This window comes from Falco biarmicus, chromosome Z, assembly GCF_023638135.1.
Source record: "Falco biarmicus isolate bFalBia1 chromosome Z, bFalBia1.pri, whole genome shotgun sequence".
Classification (NCBI taxonomy): domain Eukaryota; kingdom Metazoa; phylum Chordata; class Aves; order Falconiformes; family Falconidae; genus Falco; species Falco biarmicus.
In genome coordinates, this window is record NC_079311.1 from 40,287,162 (window position 1) to 40,313,374 (window position 26,213).

Here is a 26,213-nt window from a genome sequence, read left to right on the forward strand (position 1 = left end):
GATTGCCTTGAAGATAACAGATTGTGTGATAGGTCATAATCAAGCACACATCCTTAGATTAACAGCTCCAGAGTACTGCATACTTCTGTAAGTCACCCTGTAATGCAAAACCAAGCGTGATCTGTTACACCATTTCAACCTCCATTACAGCTAAGACAGTAGTGCGGAATTTTTCAAGCTTCACAGGAGGAATATTAAAACGGATAATACTAGTACGTGTTTTAAAGAAAATCCTCAGCACTTGCCAAGTCATGCTCTCTGAGGTATCTGCCAGTGTGGGAGGGATGCATGCTCTCACAGGGGCCTGTGTTTCATGGTCATCTCAGGCAGGGGGCTGCAAAGTTCATTAAATGATCTTATCTCACTGCTGGTTCTGTTCAAAATAACCTTGATATGATGAAGGATTTATGTTACCCTCTCTCCAAATAAAAAGTACTGAGGGATGCATTTCATTACTGCCCTGTGACACTGGAGAAGCCAGGGCTGCAGTAGTAATATTCCTCATTTGTGTCACAAAGAGGATTTCTTTCCAGGAAGAGCCCAACTCCAAAGGTAAGTAAGGATTTGTTTTTTGTGGTTAGATTTTCATAATAATGTCAACAAGAAATGTGTTTCTTCTCTAACTTTAATTCTCACAAAAGTATATTCTAGGAAAGATGAGAGCATGAGGAAAATGCCAGGGAAGAGTGCCCAGTTTAGCAGCATTCTAAGGAAGCTGAGTAGCATTGATACAGAAAAAATATTCATGAGCAATTTCCATGCCACAACCCTGGATAAAATACCAGGAGATGCGGCTGTACATTCTCAACTGATGGGCTAAAGGGTAGCCAAGGTTACACACACACTGTTCACACAAAGGTTTTTTAACAGCAATTTGCTGCCGAAAGTTTTTTAATTTAGTGGTAGACATCTTCAAATGAATCAGGATCAGTTTCTCTTGTATGTTTTGTCAGAATCAGATGATTTAATGAAGAACCTGAGCCCTAGGCAGGATTTATTTTCTTTGATCCTAGACCACCAAGTCCTCCTGTACTTAAAAATAAAACAACAAAATAAACCATGTCCAAGATCCTTGACTAAAAAATATTAATTTATGCTATATACTTGATCTTATGAACTCGGCAGTTCATCGGATCAGGTATCAAATGTATCTGGCAGTGGAGAAAATCTAGTGATCAGAAACAACATCTGCTCAGACAAGCAGACTACAGCCACTTTAAATACACCTTAGAGGTTGAAAGTTAAAAGTCAGTAAGAGTTGGACAAATCTATGGAAAGCTCAAGAAAGGCACTTGGACATTCTGTGTTGCACAATGCTTGCGAATGCCTGTTCTCCTGACACTTGCCTCTGTGTGACTGCCACCACAGTTCTGTTTCTGTGTGCCAGTGGAAGGAATGCAAGCAGCCACCATGGAGAGCCAGGCACAGGGAGTGGGAGAAGCTAGGGAGCAGAGGGGCACTGAAAACATGCTTCAGAGAAAGTTTGGTGAGATTTGCTTGAGCAGTCGGGGAGAAATGCAGTTCCAGCAAGAAGTAGAGAGAGATTTTTCAGAGGGAGCGGGAGAGCCCGGGAAATCAGTCAGAAAGATGTTTGAAAGCAGAGGTGTGAGTCAGCCAGGTTAGGCTGGAGGGCTGCCATGGGGAGAAGCTCAACAGAGATGAAGGCAGAGAAGGAGAAAGTGAAGGGACATCTCCTGGAAGCCCTTGGCGGCGGGCTGAGGGAGGAGAGTCAATGAGGACCACAGAGTGAGAGCACGTATCTAAATAAATAAACAGGGAGCAGAACTAGGATAGCTGAATGGATGACCTGGAGGGAAATGAAACTGTTGATTCCTCAAGTGTTTTGCTCAAAAGGTTTTAAGAATTTTAACCCTCAGCCTGAGGACTGCTGAGGCCTCTGGTACAGAAAAGCAAGGCAGTGAATCAGTTCCCTTCAGTTCAATAATTCAATCATTCAGGTGTCTGGTATCCAGGGAACAGTGAAAACAGATAAAGAGAACTGAGGCCAAACAGATGAGGACAGAAGAAAACACTGTACCTGGCATTCAAAGGCATTGAAACTGCCACTGTAGCAGCATGAGATGCAAAACCCACATAGCGGCCACAAGCCTTGCCTTAATACATTTCTCTGTCATAAACATATCATATGAGAAAAGATCCAAAATTTTAACAACTCAAAACATTTCGAGTACAGCTCTTCTCCAGATTAGAAGAACAGACTAAGACCCATCAGCTTTTCACAGAAAAGTAATAATGAACTTTGAGTATTAGGAACAAGGAGAATGATTGAACAGAGACTACTGCATAGTGCCTGAGTGCAAACATTTTAACTTGCACGCTAAAATTACTTAACCTGCATGTTAGACTTTATTAGCTAGATGCACACCTGTAACTCATGCACTCAGGTAACTCCTACTAGTATTGCTCAGTCACATGTCAGTATCATTGTCATTTTCACAAACAGAAAATTCCCATTGTGTGGAAAAGTCCAATTAATTTGATTGGAGTTTATATGCAAAGAACAACCTCCTGACTGTGCACACATCCTAGTAAGAGCACACACTTCAAATTCTGGCAAGCTAGGAAATTCTTCTAGCAGAGTAAATCACTTGCCTAGAATTCCTTTATTTCATTGCAATCTCCAGACAGTGCTGTTTACAAAAGCATAGATTGATAGTAATGCCAAAGTGCAAATGGAAAGAGAACAGTGCAGTATACATGCAAAGCCACACATCTTTGCTGATGAGACACTCTCATGAATTTTTGAAAGAGATCAGCACAGTGTTGGGGACCTTCTTGCACCAGAAGACTATACTAGCCTTCTCCGATCCCCAGGCTGGTGCTGCAGGTCAGCTCCAACAGGTGCAGCTCTGTACCTGTGCACCAGTGAGGCAGTCAGAAAGAGCTGTGAGAAACCTCTCCTCATGTTGCTCACAAGCAGCACTGAGGCTCAGGGTGTTCATGACATAGATTGCACCATGTGACCTGCCACACAAACTGAAAGGTACAGGGGGTTAAAATAAAGTGCTTTCTTCTGCCCCAGAAGAGTTTTACCCAGGGTCTGAAGACCTAAGTTAGACTTGAAACTGGTGTGCTTTCCCAGGCAGGATTTCAAAGCAAACCTCAATCAGCCCTTTGAGATGTGAATTGCTGCCAGGTGCAGAAGCAAAAGATAAATGATATATCCAAGATGCAAGGAAAAAAGAGGGAAATCATGGCTGAGATTACTAGTCTCATTTTCTAAAATCAAAGCAGATTTCTTATTGTTTTGAAGTCAAATATCAGCCTTTGCATCAATAGTCTATTCTCCTGTACATTGTGCAATTTTATATTAATCCAATGCATTTATATAATAAGCACAGTCACCAAGCAAGGACCATGAAAAGGCAGATGAATAAAATAGTACTGTATTATTTCTAGGAAGAAGCGTAACACTCTGAAAACTCTGACCAATTGTGCTATGCAAGAAGCACAAGAAGGGGAAAAAACAGCTTTTCTGACTTGTGTAGATGCTTTATAAATTTAAAACCTAGTTAAACTAACATTCAAATTAAAATAAAATCATGGTCTGCTACGGGAAAAAAAACACATGCTTTTCTTTACATACCATTTTCTAGCTAAGAAATTTGTGACTTCCAGTTCTCTCTATGAAATGGTGTGTTTCTTCTGGTGGTAATGTTTTCTCATAGAATCAATAAGATCCACCCTCAAACCATGGATTTTTTTACTCACAAAAAAGTCAAGATGTCACATTGAATGGATCTTACTTTCCTCTTTTTTTCTACCAACATAATTCTTGAGTTCTGGATAACAGTGCTAGTGTCACATCTTCCCTGCCTTTGTAAGATCGTCTTTAGCAAATTGGGTCTAAATAATATCAACCTGCTCTAAAATTATTAAATATAAAAATAAACAATCATCTTCATCTTGTGTAGGACAAAGTCTTCCTAGCGTTTATGCAGCTATTCCTTTTGTTTGAAAGCAGCTACATTTGTTATCCAGCTTGCAACCAGGGCCCTGTCAAAGATGATTACCAGAAAGAAGCTCTTGTTATTGTCCTCTTGAAGGATTGCCACTGGAGGCTTAAATGACGCTTCATTTAGTCCTAGCCGTTGCAGGGTAGTTTAAGTCAGACCTAACTGCAAGATCTATAAAAGTGCTATTACAAGTGCCTATATGCTTTAACAGTATATTTCTGACCAGCTGTTGTACTATACATAGAGATTATTTGTTTAGGCTGCTTTGGAGGCTGCTTCCATGAAGTCTTTTTGATTCTTCTCTTTCCCTGTTAAATAAAGTCCCTTTTGCTGCTTCAAATGAGGTTCGAAGGCATGAAAATAAACTGTATCCAGGTGATAACTCCTTGTGCAAAGCCACAATACAGGCTTAAATCCTACTACTCCATTCTGAAAAAAGCTGAGGTAGGAGGGGAAAATACAGTGTTTCCACCACTGAGAAGATTTTAGCTCAAAAACTTTGTCTTAGGGCAAGTGAAATACTGACAGACTGGGTTTGATATCCTTGATTGCCCATACAACCCTGAAGGTCTACGACAACGGTTTTAAAATGGATGGCAGGATGGAGATGAATTCAAACACCTATGCACACAGTGTTCAGGCAAAGGAAACCAGGTGGGTTATTTTAGCAGAGTTATTGTGCAGTTCCTACAATCACTGTGTGAACAGGCTCAAATAGAGGGCTTGAAATAAAAGGTAATTTAGGGTAGAACGATTCTATAGTTCAGAGAAGCAAATGTTGGTGCATTAACACACTGGTGCTTATCAAGGATGTACGAGGATCAGTAAATAATGATGCAGAAATTCTAAGTTCAGTTGCTTTGATACATATTTGAGTGTTCTCCAGTATTAGAGGGAAGGAAAATAAAGAGGAAGATTAAGGGCTGAGTAAGAGACAATTCAGCACCAAGGCATCCATACATTAACACAAAATAAAAGGTTAGGAAAGAAGGACAGGCTCAGACAATGTTTTCAGTGTGCAGAAGCAAGCACACACAAAGAAAATTCCACAATAATACACAAAGCACTAATTCACACCCCTACCCAAAAGAAATATCAACACCTCAGCCAAACCTATAATGTTTAGTGCTATACACACTTTTAGTCTCAACGGGGTTCTAACAGTCTTCTAAATACTGCTGGCACCAGGTGTAAAGTGAGAAACAATAAAAACTAATTCTGAACTTTTCTTTTACTGGGTTTAAAACTTTTTTCTTGGGATTTTCTGCTGTAGGGAGGGGTGTTGGACAGATACATATATACAATACATTCAAGGCAGCACCAAGAACATATGCAATCAAACCAGGAGGCGGAGTATTTAAAACGAGTAAAGGATATGTGTGTTCTGAAATTGTATACTTGAGCTCAGTCATACCTTGTGGCAATGAGTTCGATAACTTTGACTTATTCAGAAGAGGTATTCACCCTCATATATACAGAAAAGACACATCACCAGTATGTTAAACAGGAATTCATAATCCATAATCTTTCAGAAGGATCAAGTTCTTATGCTTTGGAATCCCTTCTGATTAAAGAAAACAGAAGACATTATTTCCTGGCAGTTTATTTTGAAGCTTCAGGAATACCTGGGAATTTCGCTTGCTGCACTTCAGCAATATTGTTATTCTCAGAGATTAACTCCTGGAATGGAAAGTCCATTAGTTTGACCCAAAGGTTGTTACCACGTCTTTTTCATATATTTTTAGATAATAACTCCTGGTACACAAGAAGTTTAAAAGGGTAGTGACTGTTGTCTGGGAACAGAGATTTGGGTTGGCGATGATATATATGGGGATATTTATAGACTACATATGCTTTATGAAAAGACCTACTTGTATTAAGAGAACTTTTGACCTGGAATTGGTTATCCCCTACCACAGATGGAGGTGTTCAGCTGTACTTGCAGTTCATATTACAGACTGATGCCAACACTTATTTATACAGTTATAATTTGCATAGAACCTGAAAAACATGCTCAGTAAATCTCTTCTGCAGAAGTCAGGCTCAGATACTGGTCTTCTATCATTTGGATGTCATGAGGAGGTTTTACAGGGAACCAGAGGGTAGTCACAGGGAAATCCCAACAAGAAAGGGACCTCTTTAAAAGGGCTGCTTTTGCTCTATTTATATGCACATTATAATAACTTTTATATTACATTAAAAGTCTTTATAATGTGTCTCTCAGTTTTTCACAAAACAGCCAAATCTCCAAAAGAAATTATGTAAAGATTACCAGTTCCCAGTTTTGCTTTTCTTATGATGCCTGGCAGGGGAATGGCAGCAATTTCTTCAAGCTTTCCCAAGCTAGCCTTGAGGGGCTTGTTTACTAGATCTCCATGGCTCTGATTAAAATAAATTACAAATAATTGCCATGAATTCAAATAACGCATGAGAGGGCCCTAAATACTTGCTAAAAAAATTAAATGTTCTGGAAAATATTATAATGGCATGTTCAATGCAAAACCACACAGTAATTTGGAAGGCAGCATAGATATACTCATTCCATATTTAATGAAGTTTTGAAACTGTATGATTTTCTGGCTGTAATGTGAGATACATGGACTTGACTGTTAGCCCATGAAGAGTCATCCTGAGTAAGATACTCCTTTCCTAGGAAAAGATTCACTCTAAAATTCACTTTTAACAGGACATTAAACGAAGGGGGAGTTACAGAGTGGGAATTGATATATAAATACATCCAGTGAGTTTGCTCTCTTTTGAAAATTGCAGAAGAGGGAGAAATATTTAATAAGCAAGGGGACTTTTGTAAGTCAGCATCTTACAAAATTATGTACATACTTTTATACATATACATTTTCCTCATTCCCAAATAAAGCTAAGGTAAGCATTATAATGACTAACAGCAAATCACCAGACCTCTTTTTCTTCATTGTTCTAGTCTTAATCTACAATGGTCCCTTTATCATTTTATAGACATGAAAACAGAGAGGAACAATCCCATTAGATCTGGTAATTTTTATATTTCCCTTCCATTTTTTACTACAGTAAAAGGTAGCTTAATCATTAGGCTAAAGAATACAACAGAACTGTACTGCATTATGAGCTTAAAGATCACAGGCAGATGGAGGTGAGAGATATTTGAGGTGAACAAGTAAGAATTCATATCACTGCAGACAGCGTATCCTCAAGTGTCAGAGGTAGAAATGAAAAGCTTGGTGAGTCATGTTATCCTGATCTTACAAAAGAGAAACTGTGTGACCCTAACACTTTGAAAATCCAAAATAGCAGAAGTGTGCTTTATCCATGCAAACAGATGAGGAACCAATAACTTGTCATATGGTTCTTTCAAATTTCTCCTTTAGAGAAAATGAATAGCCAATATATACGTCATGAAGTCCGGGGATGTGAAACCAGTGACCTGAGGAACTTCTGGGAAAAGACTATTGAACAACAAACTCGGTATCTGCAAATTGAAAAAGAACGTCAGCAAAAAAGTGCTCTGACAAAGTGCGTAGTTTGTGTCTGGAAAGGTTATTTGAGTTTGGATTGTAATTCTTTTTTAAAGAAAAGTGATACCTATATTTAAGTCATGCAATGAAAGCTGAAAGTATTTTTTTTACATTTTTAGAAAATAATAAAGCTTTCCAAATTTACGTGTTAATGCTAATGTGTCTAAGCTATGGCTTCATGGGACAGAGACTAACTCACACTTGTTCCATAAACGGGTCCAAAATGTGGAACTTTCTGGAGTTATCAAGACAACATCTAGCAATGCAGGCTTGCCTTGAATGTCAAGGCTTATGTTCACAGCAGAGATAGCACAGATGTGTGCCTGGCCCACCTTCTTTCTCTGTGGCCTTCTTTTAGATTTAATTAATTAAGGTGGCCTAACTTCAGTATGGTAAAACCATAATAAAACAGACAGTCCAAGTATGCTAACTGACCAAGGCAACCATCATCCATAGCCATATTTACCTCGTCAGTCATATTTACCCCAAAGAGAAAGGCCAGTATGTGGCAACATCGGTACAGTTCTATTTCACATGCAGTCTCCATAAGTTGAAGGTGCATGCAGAGATGGCTATTTTGGCTTGAGATCATTCAAGGAGCAAGCATTTTTTCACAATCTCCCTCATACACCTCTTTGGAATAGATGTTTGACAACATAAGAGCAAGGATGGCCTTGCATTAATAACCATGAATGAAGGAACACTGGAATTAGTCCCTAGCATGTTTTACCCATTTATAACTAACCTGGTTTCAACACCTGAACTCCTCAGCTGTGAAATTCCTGTCTTTTCTATTTGAGGCAGTCTTGCTGTGGTACCTAGATACTACCAAAGAGAAAACAAAGTGCCACCTATCACCTAAAGATGTCTACTATGTGTCTAAGAGAAGTTTCAACATGCATGGTGTTTCCAAGTCAAACAGTGCTCAGGAGCCTCTATGCAGTATGTTTTTTAAATGTATTTCTAAGAAGGAGGGGGACTGGGGAAATGTTGGGTGATGCTACCCAGCAGCTGGCAGCAGGCAATGTCCAGCGGAGATCACAAATCATTCCAGCACACAGAGAGGCACTTAAGAGAGAACACACTGGAGATTAAACGAACCACAAAGCTCAGGTGAGCCCTAATTGGAATTGAAGAGCTGGTCCTGAAGTGCCATCCAGCAAAGCACTCTGAAGGGGCAGGACAGTTTGCATGAGAACTGGGAAAAAACACGAAAGGATAGCACCGATGGAAAACATGAGAAGTATAAACATGGTCCCTGTAAAAATATAGGAACAAACTGATCTGTGTTTCTGTCCTTAGGCTCAGAAATGAATGGATGGAAAGGCTGGAAAAAAGGATAAAGATGTTGAGGACCCAACCTGAAGACCCGTCTAGTTGAAGATCCCACACTTCACATGTTTGGGGGAGAAAGAATTTTTTTTTTTTTTGGTAGGAAAGTATGATGGTGTGATGCAAAAGCTGAGTCAACTTTACTTTGTGCCTTAAAGGAGCTATAATTAATTAGCTGTCATTGTTAGAAGTTTCATATATGAAATCTCTGTTGCTGCTTTTAAAATTATGTACCCATCCCTTCATTCGATACACGGAGACTGAAGTACTCTGAAGTCTTCAAGACTAATAAATCATGGTTCACTGAGCTGTAGATACCTGGAAAAAGTTTAGTTACACACTTAGTGCTCAGCAAAATAATTTCTATGACATTTAAGTTTCTGTGTAGACTGCTTGTAATCTAATGAAGTTATTTTCTTTCAAAATTGTTTAAAAGTAGTGGAGGGTTTGTTTTGTTGTTTTTTTTTAACACAGCAGAACCCAGCTCAGACTAAGGAAGAGGGGACATGTACAAACAATGCCATCACATCCGAGATCACTAGTGGAGCCAAATTTGGTGGGAGTTACAGATCCTGGATGCCGTATTAAAAGTCTGTGAAGTTATTAGTATGTATCCTGAGAAACAGGCTCTGTGAGAAACCAACAAGAGTTGCTTAATTAGTTAACCCACATTAGTTAACTTGAAATACTGTATCAGCAAAGACAAAGCAACTTGAAGTTTTGAGGCTTCTTCTGGTACCTGACCTGGCTTGTCTACAGCTGGAGTGGTATCTCTGTTTCACAGAGCAGCTTGATGCATTTTTACAGTTGTCTGTCATCATGAGTAACAAGCACACTTTTTCCTTTAACACTTTTTCCCTCTCAGACCCAGTGTATAGTCCTTAACAATCAGTACCTTCAGAAGCATGGCAGGTTTCCTCTCCCCCATTTGCCATCAGTCAAAAATGTTTCTCTTTCCCTTCCTAATGCTTCATTAGGAAACGTGGCATTTCCTCCAAGAGTATCAAAGCATTTCAATGGGCTGGTGTAATAGAATTGCTTGCTTTTTAGGGTGACCGCTTTGTTGCCACCAGAATGCTTGGGGTAATGCACTGCAAAATTGATTGGTTTGAGCATGCCAAAAACCTCTTCCCTCAATTGCTTAACCTTTTAATCCCTTTTTATAAGCTGTTTCACTACTTCTCTGGTAATTTATATCATTTTAGAAAGAAGATTTGAGTTGCCAGTGGGGTGAGAAAAGAACAGCGGAAGGGTTTGGGGTTTTAAAATATTTAGACCATCTGTTCTTTTTAAAGCAAAACAAAGATTTTAAGTGCTAATTTTTCTTTCTTTATCCATCACCTTTTAAATCCACTTTTGTGTGTCCCAAGGTCAACCCAAACCTATTACAGGAATTTAAACATGTAAATAATGTTTGGAAAGCCTGGGAAATCCATGAAAGCCTGAAAAATAGACAGCCTTGGAACGTGTACTCAGAAATCAAGTCATCAGCAAGTATGTCACCAAACTTGAGAGCAGAATTTGCCTGCCAGCTGACAAAAGCTGCTAAACTCATGTTCTTCAGTTGATTCTTTTTTGTAAGCAATTTTTAAAGTAACACAAACTGGGAATATGCAGGATAACAGTATAATTACAATAGAGCTATGCTTTAATAAACAATCACACAACTTAATATTGGGATTTAGTAAAAACTAGATTTCTTTGAAAGCCAGTTCACACACTTCAATTCTCCCATCATCTGTCTGTGCCTTCTGCTTTCTGAAGCTCCTAAACTCCATTGTGAAACAGCATTGATTTTTATAACATTTTGGCTGACATAGAGCTTGAACTGAGTTAAGGGAAACATTTTGCATCCCCTCATTCGTTGTGCAAGTGACTGCACAAGGTGCAAAACAAAGGGAATCAGAGCTGATAGATTTTAAAAGTGAAAGAGGTACTCCTGAAACAAGGGTTTTTTTGCATTTTACATAGTTATGATCCTTCTTCTCTTCTTCTTTTCTTCTCATAAAGACAGAATGAGGAAAATCCATGGAGAGCCAAGAAAAGACATGCCAGGAAGTGACTCCCGTCTGAGTCCCTCATTGCACATCTCATATGGTTACATCACTTAAGAGTGCTTTGGAATAGGTCCCTATCAAGATAGGACACCCCAAAGTCATCTCTTTAAAATGATAAAAAGCAACTTGCTTTTTATGGACTGCATCTATTCCAGCCCAGGGCCAAGAGGAGTTCTGAAAATATATTTCTAGAATTAAGCCACTTTTCTTCTGAGCTTTGCAGTTTCACCTTTAGTGTCTAGATAAATTATTTCAGGGTCAGGTTCCTCAGCATTAGATTCAGGACTTTGGGCCATGTAATCTTTATTTATCTAAGTGCTAGCAACATGTTTTGATACAAAAGCCACCACATTTGTAGAGGTAATCTACCTCGGAGTTTTGTAATTTACCACCAAAAAAAGAATACATATCCACAGAAATAAATATAATCTAGAGTCAATCAGCAAAAATAGTGTGATAGCATTAAAATTCAAATCTAAATGTCAAGAAACAATCTTAATCAGAAGTTGGAGCAAACTCCAAGATGAAAATGGTTCCGGCAATTTGAAAACACAAAAATATAAATCTTTAATTTACGTTGAAGGTCATAAGAGAAATGAAAAGGAGACAAAAAAAAGTAAAGTACAATTTCTGTGAGACTTGGAAATAAGCCATAATGTTATAAAAAGGAGTAGAGAAACCTGACTGTAGGATTAGAAAAGTCATCAGCTAAAACCTGATAAAATCAGCTGGGTTTTATAAAATCATTATGGTTAGAGAGGGTGCTTTGATGATCTTCAGACTATTTTTCACCAATATGCAGTTTTGGAATGTAGTATTCAGTTAAACAGGTTAACATCAGTAACTCAAATATTTATAAAATAGTTCCTTGAAAAAACACTTCATTTCTATTGATTTTTTCTATCCATATTTTCACACAGGTTTTGAGTATAACAGCAAGATATTTTGAATTATGCTAATCTAATTTTATTAGCTTTTGTAATTAACGTGTAGTAGATACTTGCTTATTTCCCTACCTTTCACTATTTTACCACTTCTTTGCTTCATCCTGTCACTAAGTAGCAAAAGAATTTATGTTGTTTTCTCATTACGAATGCATGGTACAGAGCATTTTGAAAAAGCCTGCAACAGTGACAAAAGTAAAATGTAGTCAAGTTTTACCATCCTCGGAAGGTAAAACACTAAAGAATCTGGACCCAAGGCCTTTTAAACAATATTTATGGGAAGTATATTGCATGTTAGCACAAGAGCAACAGACACTACATTTTAGCCATAGAAATGATTATTCTAGCATGTGGATAAGGGCTGACAGCTGTGAAGAATGGTTCTGTCAGTAACTTAACAGACTTCTTAGCAGTTTAGCCCAAACTGTGACAGCTTAAATACAGTTCTTTGCTCAGTACTCCTTCCTGACCAGTGTCTTTCTCTAACCAAGGAGCTCCTCTCTGGAGCTTTCTAATTAAGAAGTGAATAAGCATAACTCAGCCACTGTGACCAGGTTTTGAATTTGAACTGATACAAGTTGGGCAAAAGGTTAGATGCCTTCCTGGTAAGATGGTAGAGAGAAATCAGGGATATGGTTCAGGTATACCCAGCTGAAGCTCCCCCAGCTGCCACAGCAGTTTCTGCAGTGAAGCCTGTCCTGCAGCCCAGTGCAGGATCACCCAGCAGACTGTCTTCAGTGTGACACCCAAAAGTTATGTGTTCCCTGCTGCACAACTACATCATGTCCATGCAGCTATGCCTCTGGGCTTCTGGCCACATTCACTGAAGAGGAGACTGATCTATTGGCCAATTCTGCAGTGCCTGAAGTTGTTAGTACTGAAATAAACCCACCATACAATACCAAGTTCACCTACCATATTCTGTGTTTAGTGTAGCATTAAGCACAGATAAGTTATTTTGCACTGTAGAAAAGCCTACTTGCTACCTCCAAGATTTTGATCCCATGATACATAAGCAATATGAGAGATAACCCCAGCCACACACAGCTCACTGTGTAAAGAGGACAGAAACAGTGGAGGGGGAGCGGAAAGGTGGCCAAAGACAAAGGTCAGGGAAGAGCCTTGGAGTGTGGGCTAGGTAAGAAGTCAAGGTCCAGTTGCTCCAGACAGCTGATGTGATCCATGTACACAGTAGCTGTGCTCCAGCTGCAACAGAAATCCATACCTAGCTCCTTCTAATAAACATGTGTGAAAAATAAAAACATCCTGAACCAATTCATGGAAAGCGCCGTAACTGTGGCAAAATACAGCACATGTTGAGAGAACTGCTACTCATGTAACTGGATTCTCACTGTAAAATTTTGAGGGTAATGAAGAGCCAGATGCCACTGGGATGCCAGATTCATTAAGAGAACAGGGAGATGATAATTGAGTCTGGAGAAACAGGATAGATATCTCTGGGGAGGGAAGTCAGAGAAGACGAAGAAGGGGTAATGTCTTAAACTGAAAGGGTTTTGAACAGATTCATTTGAAGGCCTAACATTGATTACAGGTTTCACTGTTTTGAACTCACCCTCTCCCCTTTCCGTGTTACACACGGAGCCTCTCCCAGACGTCACTGCTAGTATTAGCTCAGCACATGCACATAAACCACACATGATCTGCAGCGAATGCTCAGTGGAAGTCACATTAGAGTAGATCTGGGCCTAAGTCATGGTGTTGTATGAGCCTTTCTACACTCACATCAGACATTTCACCATGCTAAAAGCTGAAACCACCCTCTTATTCCATACAGCGGACACAGTTTGGGTCAAAATGACATATCCCACAAGCAAGACCAATAAGAGCGTCTTGAAGTTTCAAGATTGATGAGGAATGCTCATATCCATTATGAAAAATGTCAAAATATAGGTAGCTTTTGCAATGACCTCTGAATTTACAGGGAAGAATTTAACTCCCTTGGCCTGAGAAGTCTATTCTGAAAGTGGCCCTGTGGGTCACAGCAACAGCTGCTATCGATACAGACTAGGGGATGAATGGGTTGAGAGCGCCCCTGTGGAAAAAGACTTGGGGATGTGAGCCAACAATGTGCATTTGCAGTCCATAAAGCAAATTGTATCCTCGGTTCCATAAAAAGGAGCGTGTCACGCAGGTCAAGGGGGGTGATTCTCCCCCTCTACTCCAACCTTGTGAGACATCACCTGGGGACCCAGATCTGGGATCCTCAGTACAAGAAAGACATGGACCTGTTAGAGCAGGTGCGGAGGAGGGCCGCAAAAATGGTCAGAGAGCTGGAACACTTTTTCTATGGAGAGAGGCTGAGACATCTGCGGCTTTTCAGCCTGGAGAAGAGAAAACTCCAGGGAGACTTTATTGCAGCTTTTCAATATATAAAAGGGGGCTTATGAGGAAGATGGAGGGAGACTTTCTACCACAGTCTGTAGTGACAGGACAAGAGCTAACAGTCTGAAACTGATAGAGGATAGACTTAAACTGGACAGGGAAGAAATTTTTTATCATCAGAGTGGTGATACACTGGACCAGGTTTCCCAGAGAAGCTGTGCATGCCCCATCATTGGATATGCTTAAGGTCAGGTTGGATGAGGCTTTGAGCAACATGATACAGTGAAAGATATCCCTGCCCATGGCAAGGGGGATGGGCTAGATTAAAGGTCCCTTCCAATCCAAGCATATGATTCTGTAACTCTGTGATTTCCTGATTCTATAATGAGAGCAAGGACAGCACAGGGCCTGCAGTAAGAAGGGAAAATCAAATGAGAGTGACCGAAGACATGTTCTGTCTGAGAGCCTCTAGAGAAGACAGCTGTGATACACCAAGCTCACAGCTCTTTAGGTTGATGCCTTACATTTGCAGGGCACTTCTCTGTTGGCAACATGCCACCTGCAGCTGCTGGTAGGCATTTGGAGACTTAGCCCAGTACAGGAACAGTTTATAAAGTACAGTCACAGGATACCCTACTTACATCTTCTTACTCTTCTATCAACACAACCTACTTTTTGCTAATATGATACCCTCAACTTATCCTACACTTCTGCAATTCATCCTGCTTTTAGGATAGATATTACTAATGTGAGCACTCCCAGAGCATTCCTCACAAAGAAAAAAACTCCCTCAACTTTTTATTCTCCTCTGCAACCATTTTATTGTTAGTGAGCACAGTGTGCAAGATCTTGGTTGCCGCTGCTTTAGAAGCACTGAGCCTTTCCCAGAGGCTTCTTTTTATTCCCACCTCACTCCTTGCACATATTTCTTTTTATAATCTTACCACTCTTCTGTCCCAGAGGATTCAGTGCAGTAGACCTGGCATGAGAGCTCACCGGTAAAGTTTACTCTGAGATTTGAGTACTTTGTATTTGTGACCCTTTGCCCCTTTTCTGCTTTGGGAAGGAGAAAGAACAAATCCACCAAACAGTCTAATAGTGACCTGCCAACATTCACTGTAGAAAATAGAGCTTGTTTTGAACTGTAAAACTGGTGGAGAATTTTCAGGCACTGACTGCAACTGCTTTAAATGCACATAGTATCTCTAAAACCAGGAAACGGTCACCAAGTGTTTAAACAGTTTTTCTTCTCCTTATCCCAGGATGAGAGTTAATACCAAATTCTATCCCAGAACAAATTTTTATGAACAAGTAATAAAGCCCTTTGAAACTAGGGGATTATAATATAAATGCTGACATAGCCTTACCCATGGACAGGAAAGAACAGTGCCAGTATAATTATTGAATATAACCTATAATCTTCATGGTGCTCTAAATCAAAAGGAAAATGAGAGGCTTTGCATAATGCTGAAAATCTATGAGGGCTTTGATGTTGCTCTAATCCTACACTACCTGATAGTTCATTTGATGCCCAAGCAATGTGAATGAAACTTCATGTGGCATTTAAGATTATTTTAATTAGGAAGGTTAGAGCAGAAATCAGCTGGGGCGGGGGGGGGGGGGGGGGGGGGGTGGGGTGCGGGGGAGGGATGGGGACATGCCACACCAATGTATTCTCTGTTTGACTTGATTTACCTCGATTAAATGATGTCAGAATATCTGATATGTCTCATGATCTAGTTCATGTTTTAAAGGGAAAGTGTAAAGGTATGGGAAATTATCAGGTAGTCTATTGAAAAAGAAAAGCAAACAGAAATCAGCTCATCTAATCCTTATATTGTTTGCAGGTTATTAATAGGCAATGTTACACTGAAGGCCAGATCCTGGGATAACCTTTTTACTCACAGAGTGCAGCTTCAAAGGTAAGGATCAGCTGCACCAAAAGAGCAATGGGACTCTTGTGGGTTGCTGAATGGTGCCATTAACTGTACCAGCTGCCACCCCAAAAAGGAGTTCTGACAATGGTTCCTCAGTGGTTACTAGAGCTACGCACATATAGATTTGTGTACCGAAATGATACCAAAAGCCCTAAGCACTGTTAGTTGGCCCTCAACAACAACAGTCCAAAAGCAGTCATATTAACAAGAACTAGCAAGTCAGAAATACCAGGGCTTTTTTTACAGCCCTTGGGGACTTAATGACCTGTGGGAATAGAGAGACCCTTTAACCCAGCTGACACACAGTGTAAAGAGGAGCAGCTGAGCTCACGAGAGCAGCACAGCCCAGGCCCTTGACACACAAGAAAGCCTGCTTGCTCCATGCCCACCTCAGCCCCCATGTCTTTTGTGTATTGCAGAGTTCTCAAGGACAGCTTTGCTCTAATCCTTAAGGTTTCACTCCTCTGAATGGAAATCTTGGAGGGCCAAGAGACAGGGCTTTTCCTGAAGATTCCTCAACACAAGCTCACAGGGCAATCCACGGTCTGCAATTTAACAAATAAGTGAGCAAACACGAGCAGCTCATAGCCCCACTCCTAGCCATAAGCTGTGCCCTCCCCTCTAGCTGAGGAGGCTGCGCAGTGAAGCAAGTCATAGAATCCATCCAGCTGAAATAAACAGATACACACATATTTTTGCTTGGGTGGTTTTCAACTAGATCTGCTCCCTGATCTTATTCTCTCCCTGCTTGTTCTTATTCTCATGCACTTGTACAGGAGACAGAGGGATGCCAGAAGCTTGGGTGATGGAGAGAGGAGCTGCGTAAAGCATTCATCCTGGCTATTTAAGACAGACTTCATTCTGCCCATGTCTGAGCTATTTAACATGCTATCTCCCCAGCCTGTTTGAATGCAAAAGCATTTCATTAGTAACTGCTCTAAATGGTTTAAAAAAAAAAATATCCAAGCCACCAAACAGTAACATACACCTAAAATTGAGATAGTGATTTTCATTAATAGGTCTCAGAGCATTTAAAGATGAGACTTCTTACATAATTCTTTCACTGATAGGGAAAATATGGCAGGGAACTGCTGTGTTTTAGTGCACATAACTGGCTAGTGCTGGATCTTGGTTATAATCCCAGCTCTGTGCATCAGTCCAGCCCCCTATCTGCCAGAAAACGCTCCCTGTTTGCCAAACAAAATCAAAATGCACCCAAGTAAAAAAAATATTGCAAACTTTTACTATGCATGGCTTTGGTTCATTCATAAATTACATGTACCAGTACTATGATTTACTCCATTCCTTGTTTTCCAGAAAACAATACTGTCTATCACAATCACACAAATAGCAAACCTGTCCTGGACAAGTTCTTCTGTTCTCTTTAAAGCCATGTTTCATTCCCATGCTTAGGTGGGGGAGAAACACCCTTTTCCCATTGCTGTTTTGTGATCTAACCCCTCCAGAATTTTTGGGCAAAGCAACTAAAAAAGACAAATCCTGCATATATACAACACGGAGTTTAACAATCCTTTATGAAAATTAATCCAGCCTGAATTTTTTGAAGACTGTCTATAGAACTGCTTGCACAGAAGCTCTTCATTTCAGGCATCTTCTGTACAAAGAATTCATTCATCCAACATATGTTCACATTAAAATGGTTTATTCAAGAAAGTGGCCATCTCAGGTCAGAGACTATTATATTCAACAAATAATCCCTCTTTACGCATAAGTTGCAAACACCACAAATTACTTTTATGATTATGATGACCTTGATCTCTTCTTTTATAATTTTTCAGCTTTAAAGCAATATTTCTTCAAGAAAATGGAAATAAAGCTTCTTAACTTCGCAGTGCAAATGAAAGAAACTTTGTTTTACCTGAACAGAGTGGGTTTCAGGAGCAAAAGATTGCCTCCTAGTGTAACATAGATGTAACATTTCTCTACTTTCATATCCTAGAAAGAATGAGACAACATATAGCTGAGCTGGAAGAATAACTTAGCTAAGGTTCTACTAGGTTTTTTTTTTCAGAATATCGAATGTGAAAACTCCTCTTGGACCAGTTTCTTACTTATTTTGATCTTTTTTGTCCAAAGACTCAGGAGACCCAGCATGCTTAACCAAAAAGACCAGATTAAGGCATGTAAGATCAAAACAGGGCAGTGACATAGCTTTGAAAAGCCATTTCCAAAACCTCTGCCATTTTAGCCTAAATGCAGACACATGCCCACAGCTCTGCTACTGGGCTGCCCTGGCCTGAACCATTAGACACCTCACTCAGGCATGAAAATAGGCAAGGCAGCAAACAAGGCCTCTGACAGGGCAAATGTAGCTAGCATAGTTCTCATACATGCCAAGAAGAGCATCTCTCCTGGAGAACACAGCAGAGACTGAATACCAGCTTGTACAGAAGGGATACAGAACAAATGGACAAAGAAAAGCCTTTCCATTTTGTTAGCTGAAGTACTCTGCCTAACATTTAGGGCATGTTCCCAGCAAGGAAGAGATACAGCCCCAGAAAGTTCCTGACTGCATCTCTGTGAAAAAAAACTCAACTGTTTTATGGTATTTGAATTCTGTTATGAAAAAACAAATTCACTTGTGTGAAGCTGAGCCCATATATATATATAAGCAATATGTGAAAGGAAACCAGCTTTCCTGAACCTGTAAGTTGCATACAAAATCTTTGCATCAGTATACTATATATACTAGGAAGATGATGGAAGAGGACCTCCAGGATGTCCCACGAGTCTCACAGCTTAATTTTGAAATGGGGCGCAGCAGCCTTACATGCCTTAGAGGCAAGAAGCGACCCTACCTATTTTCCCTTCCTAGAACAACCCTGCTGGTGGTGATATGACAAAAGCAGAAGTTCAAGCTGTTCAGGTGGTCCAGGCTGAGATCACAAAGAATTAGACTTAACAATTTATGACTGTAGTGTTTCAGAGGCCATTTTCCTCACTTTCGTTTTATCCCCTCCCCATAAAAGCTGTCAGTTCACCTAAAACAGCTGATTTTCATTAATGGGTAACCATCAACTTTTAATCAAATAATGAATGCAATACTCCCCACGACAGTTTAGTCATAAGGATGGAGACACACTATAATGTTCTGACATGATCTGCCTCCTTAGAACACTCTAATCCCCATTAATTGCCATGTTAAACATGACTCTGAACTCAGTCTAGCAGGCAATTAGTAAAGCACACCACAAATGAATGACTAGAAGCTTCCTAGTATTACAACCGAAATTACACCACTCCTGGCTGTCAGTCTCTGAGAGAGGGCCTCCTACACCTCCATTCACTTTCTAATGTATGTTGATGAGGAACTGGCTAAACTGAATGTCATCCTGATTACTGGAAGAGCAAGATGGAGTAATTGCAGCTCATTCATGCATTTCAGTCGTGGCTCTGTTACACCCTTTCTGTGGAAAGCAATGAATTTTACTCTTTCTGTGAGTCTGGACAGTTGCCTTCCTCCTGGACTCCAAGGCATCTCCCTGGTTCAGCTTTAGCAGGCAACTACCCTGCTCTCATCACCAGTTACAGCCCCTCTCTTCTGATCTTCATGAGGGGTCACAAGCACACTTTGATTTTCCAGAAGGTCTTTAACTACAACCTTTCAAATCTGGGAGGAGACTCAAGCACTGGTAACTTAGCTGAACTCCTTATCAAGGTCAGGCTCACCCTGCCTCAATCTTTCGGTGGTTATCAGGGTATTCTCCTTTATGCTTCTGAATGTTTCTGCCCTGTGGGGACAGCATGACGATTTACAAACCTGTTTGATACCAAGTCAGTATCACTAAGGTCATGTCTCCATGGCAATATTACATTTGTCTACTTTCCTCACTTGCAGGAAAGAACAGAATTGTTAAACATAGCAGCACCCACCACATCTTATCTTATCATGCATAGTTTTCCTGGTAAATCCTTTGCCTCTTTACAGTTCTACCTTTGTTAGTGCTAACTGGTTTGTACTATGAGCAGATGTCTCAGGATGGGAATGCTGTCTCTTGCCATTTTTTTCCTCATGATTGTCGCATATCTACAAGAAACTATAAAAATTATATGAGAAGTAAAACTAACACATTCCTCTGATTATCTTCTTGGCATTCATTATTTTTCCAGTGCACTTCTGAACAGCTTCTCTGGCAGCAAAGACCCAGTTCTGAATGATGTGAATTTGACAGCCCTTAATAAGAAACAGATGGCATGTGTATTTGCAGTGATGCAGGTGGCTGGATTTGACTCTGCTGTTTCATAGGGATGCAGATGCCACTCTGACTCAACTAATGGAAGAAGAGGAGGAGCAGGGGATTTAATTCAATATTTACTTTAACAAACTATATATCTGGACCAACGTGACTTGGGAAGTGCCACTTCAGGATGCTGTCATCTAGAACTGCTTTACAGGAAAGGGTAGCGATGCAGAGCCAAAAGACCAGCAGAAATAGAGGAAGGGCCAAATGGAAACTTACCCCAGGCTCAGCCTGGAGATGTAGAAGCAGAACACTAGTCATGAAATCTCTCCTTAAATGAAACAGGAACAAGGACAATTCTCTGACTGTGAGCCAAAGTTGTACAAACTGGCTGCATCTCCACTATAGAAAGCTTGGCCCCTTGCCATGTCCTGATGGCCTGAAGATATAATGACTGTTGTGAGGTGGGGATAGGAGGGAGGTATTGAGCTCCTGGTTTCTCTGTTAATATGAGGGCTGGTTTGCAGCCAATTGGAGGGCAGTTTTCTTCACTTGGCAGAGGTGGTGTCTGTGTGTCCTGGGTAAGACATGAGAGTAGTGTGGGAGTATCTGGAGATGCAGAGTCTAGGAACAGTGAAAAATTTACGGTAGAAAGAGCCAAATCTACAGTCACCTTGTCTAACCACTGAAAAATCCCGAAGACAGATAAGACTGGCATGGAACAGGATCATGTGCCCTCAGTATACCTAAGGAGAACAAAAGAAATAGTGGCTGAGTGGCCAGTCCCAAAGAAAATGTTTACCCTTGCACAGCTGTTGAAATACAGACCACCATCTGTAATTTCAGCATTAAAAGCAGAATTCCTTGCTTGTTCTTCCAAGCTAAATATCTCTGTAAGGATATTGATGGAGAGATGTTTTTCATGGGATCTCAACTGCTGTAAAGATTCTGTGCATTAGTGATATTAGGGGCCAAGGTACATTTAAATTTATTTATTTATATTAAATTTATTTATTTTATTATAAGATCTTTCTCTAAGTCTGCTGATTCTTTAAACATAATGTCAAGAGATATATTTCATTGTCAGACCTGTTAACAGCCATTTTCTGAACACATGTGGGCAGGGATGCAGTGTATAGGCTGGACACACTAGAGCAGACAATACAAGAAGGAGCAAGCAAAGGCCGTAAGTATAAATAAGGTGAAGCTGATATACCAGGAAAACAGGTGTAAACCTTCAAATCAACAGTGGAGATGCCATGTTCATCACCGAGGTTTAAACTGTGAATATTAAGACAAATGTTCTTACATCTCACTCTCACAGCAGTGTATAATTAATTCCCGAAGGAAATAGCTGAAAACCTCAATTGTAGTTATACTGTAACACTGCACAAAGCACTTGGAGAAAAAAGTTCCCTCTGTAACATTTTCACACTGGTTGTTAGTGAGCTCTCCTTCACAATGTTTTCATTCAGACTAGTAGAAAAGCAGATTTTCATGTGTGGCCAGCATGTCACGTCCTACATCCCTGAAGAGGTGCATTTACACGTTTATCCCCGTCAGGTTCACACATGCACAAGAAGGCGGCAGTGGTTTACACACGTGCATTCTCTTCTGCCTTCTCTTGGGCTGCCTGTTAATCTCTCAGACAAGACATTGCTTAAGGTGATGAAGGCTGTGCACAGAGGTACCAGGAGGGATCACTCCAGGTGTGGAGCTGCAGAGTGTGGGGTGGTGTCTGGACCTTTTGTGAATCCTTCAACATCACCTTTCAACAAATAAAGTCCTCTGGGAAATATTCTTGTCCTGAGGATGATTGGTGCAACTTCAGGATGAAGTTAACACTGTATCTAGGCTCTTAGCCCTGTGTCACAGCTCTATGCACATTCACGGTATCAACACAAACACTTATGGGATCAAATTGTAACACAAATCACAGAAATAACCTGTATTAAAACAACTCAAAAAAGACCTTATAGCTACACTTTCAAATACCAAATGATTTATTTCAGAAACAGCACGTGTGAGCCCAAAGGACTTCAAACCAAGGAACTCACTGACATTTCTGTGATAACGCATGACTGGGTAGGAAAAAAATTAAACTGATACTCCTCTACTCTCATCTGCTTCTGCAGAGACATAATTGAGCCCTAAAGCTATTGTTCTTTTGACATCTTTAACTCATTAACAAGAAGTTAACTCTCACCTTATTTGTGTTAGTACCATGCATGACCTCACCTTGAAATAGGCAGCTTTTGAAAAACAAGGCATTATATTCTTTTTTGAAGTTGACTGGGAAATGGATTTATTTAAACACCAATTAGTAAGCCTCAGTTTACATTTGTTTGACTGGACAATGCCAATAACAGATCAAGACACATCTGCTATGATAGTGTGATACACCATAATAAAGCACATGAGGTTTACCTGCTTTTACAACAGACATACTCCAATGAGAAAACATATTAGCACTCCCGTACAGATTGAATATACCAGTTTTCAGTAGATGACTCGTTTGCTCTTATCACAAAGAAAATCCTGTTCGTTCAAAGAACCAGTGTCTAAGCAGTGTGGACAGACATTTACAGTGTGAGTCGAACCTGAAAAAAAAGTGAGATTCCCACGTATGAACAGAGAGAATCTCTCCCTAATTAACCCCACTGAAGGGAGATTTTTTCACTTCCCCTAAAAGTTTTGACAACAAGAAGAATCATAAGGATATATTTAAAGTATTAGCATAATTTCCATATACAATTCTGCCTGTCAGTTTCAACATTAACATCTGACTTACTTTGCACAAAGAACCTACATTTAGACAACTCCAGCTTCTCAAAATCCCCTCTTCTCCTGCTTTTTAACCCTGAATGCCTCAAACATCCCAGGAGCCTTCATTTGCTTCAAAAAACACAGGCAGAAATGCCTACATAATGGTGCCACTGGGCTGCACAAAATGTGCAGGTGAGTCTGTAAATTATCTCTAGGCAAATGTAGAATATGAAACTGATATTTGACAACAGTGGCCCAGGGTAAAATTTCCATGAGAAGAGAGTTACACATCATCTTTACAAGATTCAGACAGCTGCATTTTCCTGGTATAGTATGTATATCAAAAAGATGAAAACCATAATCTCAGTAACTGTTTTGAAATGGTTTTAACCGTTAGATAGGCAGGCCCATTATCCTCAAGCCATTTATAACACTACTTTCTCAGCAGTATGTTTATGAACATCTTTATGTAACTCATCACGTTTATGAATGAATATAGGCTCATAACGCTCTTCTGATGCAAGGGAACACTTTCGTCTGTGTTTTGTAAATGGGAAACTGAACCACAGTGATGAAACATGGAGGTAAGGGAACATTAGCACTTTCTGGATGATGTCTGTGCAAGAAGTGTAATCTACCAGCCTTACTCACTTTACTTATGCTGTTACGGTTAGAATGCAGTTAAGGGGTTTCAACCACTGCTGTGCTACAGGAATACTGGCTTTGATCATGCCCTTGTCATAAATACACACAACAGCAGAGAAACCACACAATTAATGTAAGAAGTAAGTTAAGGAAATTTCATACATTGATAGAACTGAAAAAAATTATTAGTTTACTATTATGTTCTAATATTCTTGAGGTTTAATTTATGCTTCTGAGACTCCACACCAGTTTTCTACAGTCAGGCGAAGGGCAAAAATGACAAACTCAGACAGTCTTTGTGTTAACAGGCTTACTACTTTGACACCCCTCCACCCTGGCACTCACACACACCCTCCCGTCCCGAGAGCCATTAGGTTTTAAAAAGCTGGTAAGTTGTATTACACTGATCCAAAAGCACTGCCTTTCAATTTTGTCTTGCAGGAAAATGAAAAAGAAATCAAAAGAGGGAGCAGGAAATCATTATTTTTATATTAACAAGAAATTATCAAAACCAAGTTTATCTCTGAGGTTTACTGATCCTTTTTGTTTATTAAGAAATAAAACTTAAAACCATGTTTAGTATTTCAATTTAAAACTGTGTGTGTTTAGTATTTCAAAACAATCTTCAATAATCTGCTTTTAGATTAAGATTTCTGAGAAAATGTTTGGTCAAAACAAATTCCTACTAATAAAACTTAGCAAGAATCAACCTTTAAAGAAACAACAGCATAGTAGAGAAAATAAATAGGCTTTGATTCAAATAGTGTAGAAGGGACTTTGAACTTCCTAGTAATAGGTGGGAACTAATCAAGCTCATTTTGCACTTAGTATTCCTGCAGTCATCACCGACTCCTTAAGTCTCACTACAGCAACTGCATATTTATCCTACTTTTTAATTAAATATAATTTTAAAAATAGATACATGTTGTAAAGAATCAGAAGGGAAATGTGAGCTTGTAAAATTATTCATCTATCATGTGCTGTCAGAATTTTTGTCTCAAGAGGTGATTAACTACACCATTTTGTGGGGAATCCTGATTTAGGATCCTGCCAGCCACACCAGTTGTTGCGAATGGGTGACTTAGACTGCTTAAAGAATCACCATGAAAAGATATTAGCAAAAGTGGTTTTAATATGATGTTGTAAAAGCACGACTTAGATGGCAAGGTTCACTCTGTTGCCACATGGAAGAAATGTGACAGGGAAAGTCGAGTTAGAATCGAGTAGACTGCTTCACACAGAGGCTGGAGACACAAGATGGTAAGAAAGGTGCCCCTGCTGGGTCAGGAGGCTCAGGGCAGACCCCTCCTTGCTTCCTGAATTCCTGATGCACCTCAGGTGGGGCCAGGCCCAGCCTTGGCCTCAGACCTGGACAATGGTTTATGTCTAGTGGAATTACCTATACAAAGCTCATAAAAATGTATATTGAGTACCCATTTCATTAGTATTACTACAGCATGCTATCAGTTGCTTACCAAGGATCTGTTACAGGTAACAAGTCTCTCCGCCTTGGGTGAGGAAAGATCTCCTAGTCTCAAGTTAGGAATACCAAACCTTGCAAGGCATCCCTCTCAAGGGGGAGGTCACCTGGCATGCAGTCCAGCTGCAATTCTGAGAGAGTGTTCAAACTGGACTCATCCAAAGGTCTGTCTCTTGTAAAAGACCTCTCTGTTCCGGGAAGCAACCTGGGAGGCGTCCCAGCTCAAGGGGAGATAGCTGCCGTGCAGCCGCACTGCCGAGCAGGGAGTGCTCAAAGGCAGCTCATGCAGGCTGTCATGTCTATGGAATAAAGTGGCTGGCTCATAGACAAATTGCATAGAATGGAGAAGGTATGCATGAGACTCCTTGTACCTACAACTTTCTTTTTTCCTTGAGAAATGAGTCTCGGAAAAACCACCCAGTACTCAAGCATTAATCGCATGACCAGTGTTCCAAGTTCACATGCACCGATGTTCACTGTGTCACTGCTGCTTTGTGGGTTTCCTAGAGGAGTTCTTGGCCTAGCTGTGGGTCAGACCTTTGCCTCTGGAGCCTGTATCAAACCACTGCTGATTTGGTTAAGGAGTGCATCCATCACAAATGGTGAAACAGCCATTCACACAAGACAAATGTGATAGGGTGCACTGAATCACTTCCAGTGGGATTATTCAAGGCTTGCAAAAGTTTAAACCATGCTTAAGGCTCTAGATTTCAGCCACAAATCCCACTCATTTGCCTTAGAATGAGTGGAACTGTTCATCTAAATCACCTAGTGTGCTGTAATCACTGGGGAGCTTTCAATGACAAAGTGTTCAAATATCAACTACTAATTATTCTTTACAATCATTAACCTAAATCAGAGTTGATAGAAATGACCATTGCTTCAATTTGCAAGTCTTATTCTCCTTAAATTGTCCCAGGGTACTGACGATAGTAATTGTTTCAAAGTCTTTTGCATGTGTGTATGCAGAAGGTATGGTGGGAAGAGATAGCATCGGTTTTGGGGAGTAAATCATTAGAGA

General features: G+C 40.1%; 1 protein-coding gene across 1 annotated transcript; it reads left to right on the forward strand.

Moving 5' to 3' along the window:
- The first annotated feature begins 448 nt into the window (after positions 1–448).
- Positions 449–9,163, forward strand: LOC130143144 (protein FAM240B-like). The gene is made up of 3 exons (XM_056325774.1): positions 449–552; positions 7,340–7,484; positions 8,789–9,163. Exons 2-3 carry the CDS (start codon positions 7,345–7,347, stop codon positions 8,865–8,867), a joined length of 219 nt encoding a protein of 72 aa, XP_056181749.1. The 5' UTR covers positions 449–552; positions 7,340–7,344; the 3' UTR covers positions 8,868–9,163.
- Positions 9,164–26,213: the final 17,050 nt, after the last annotated feature.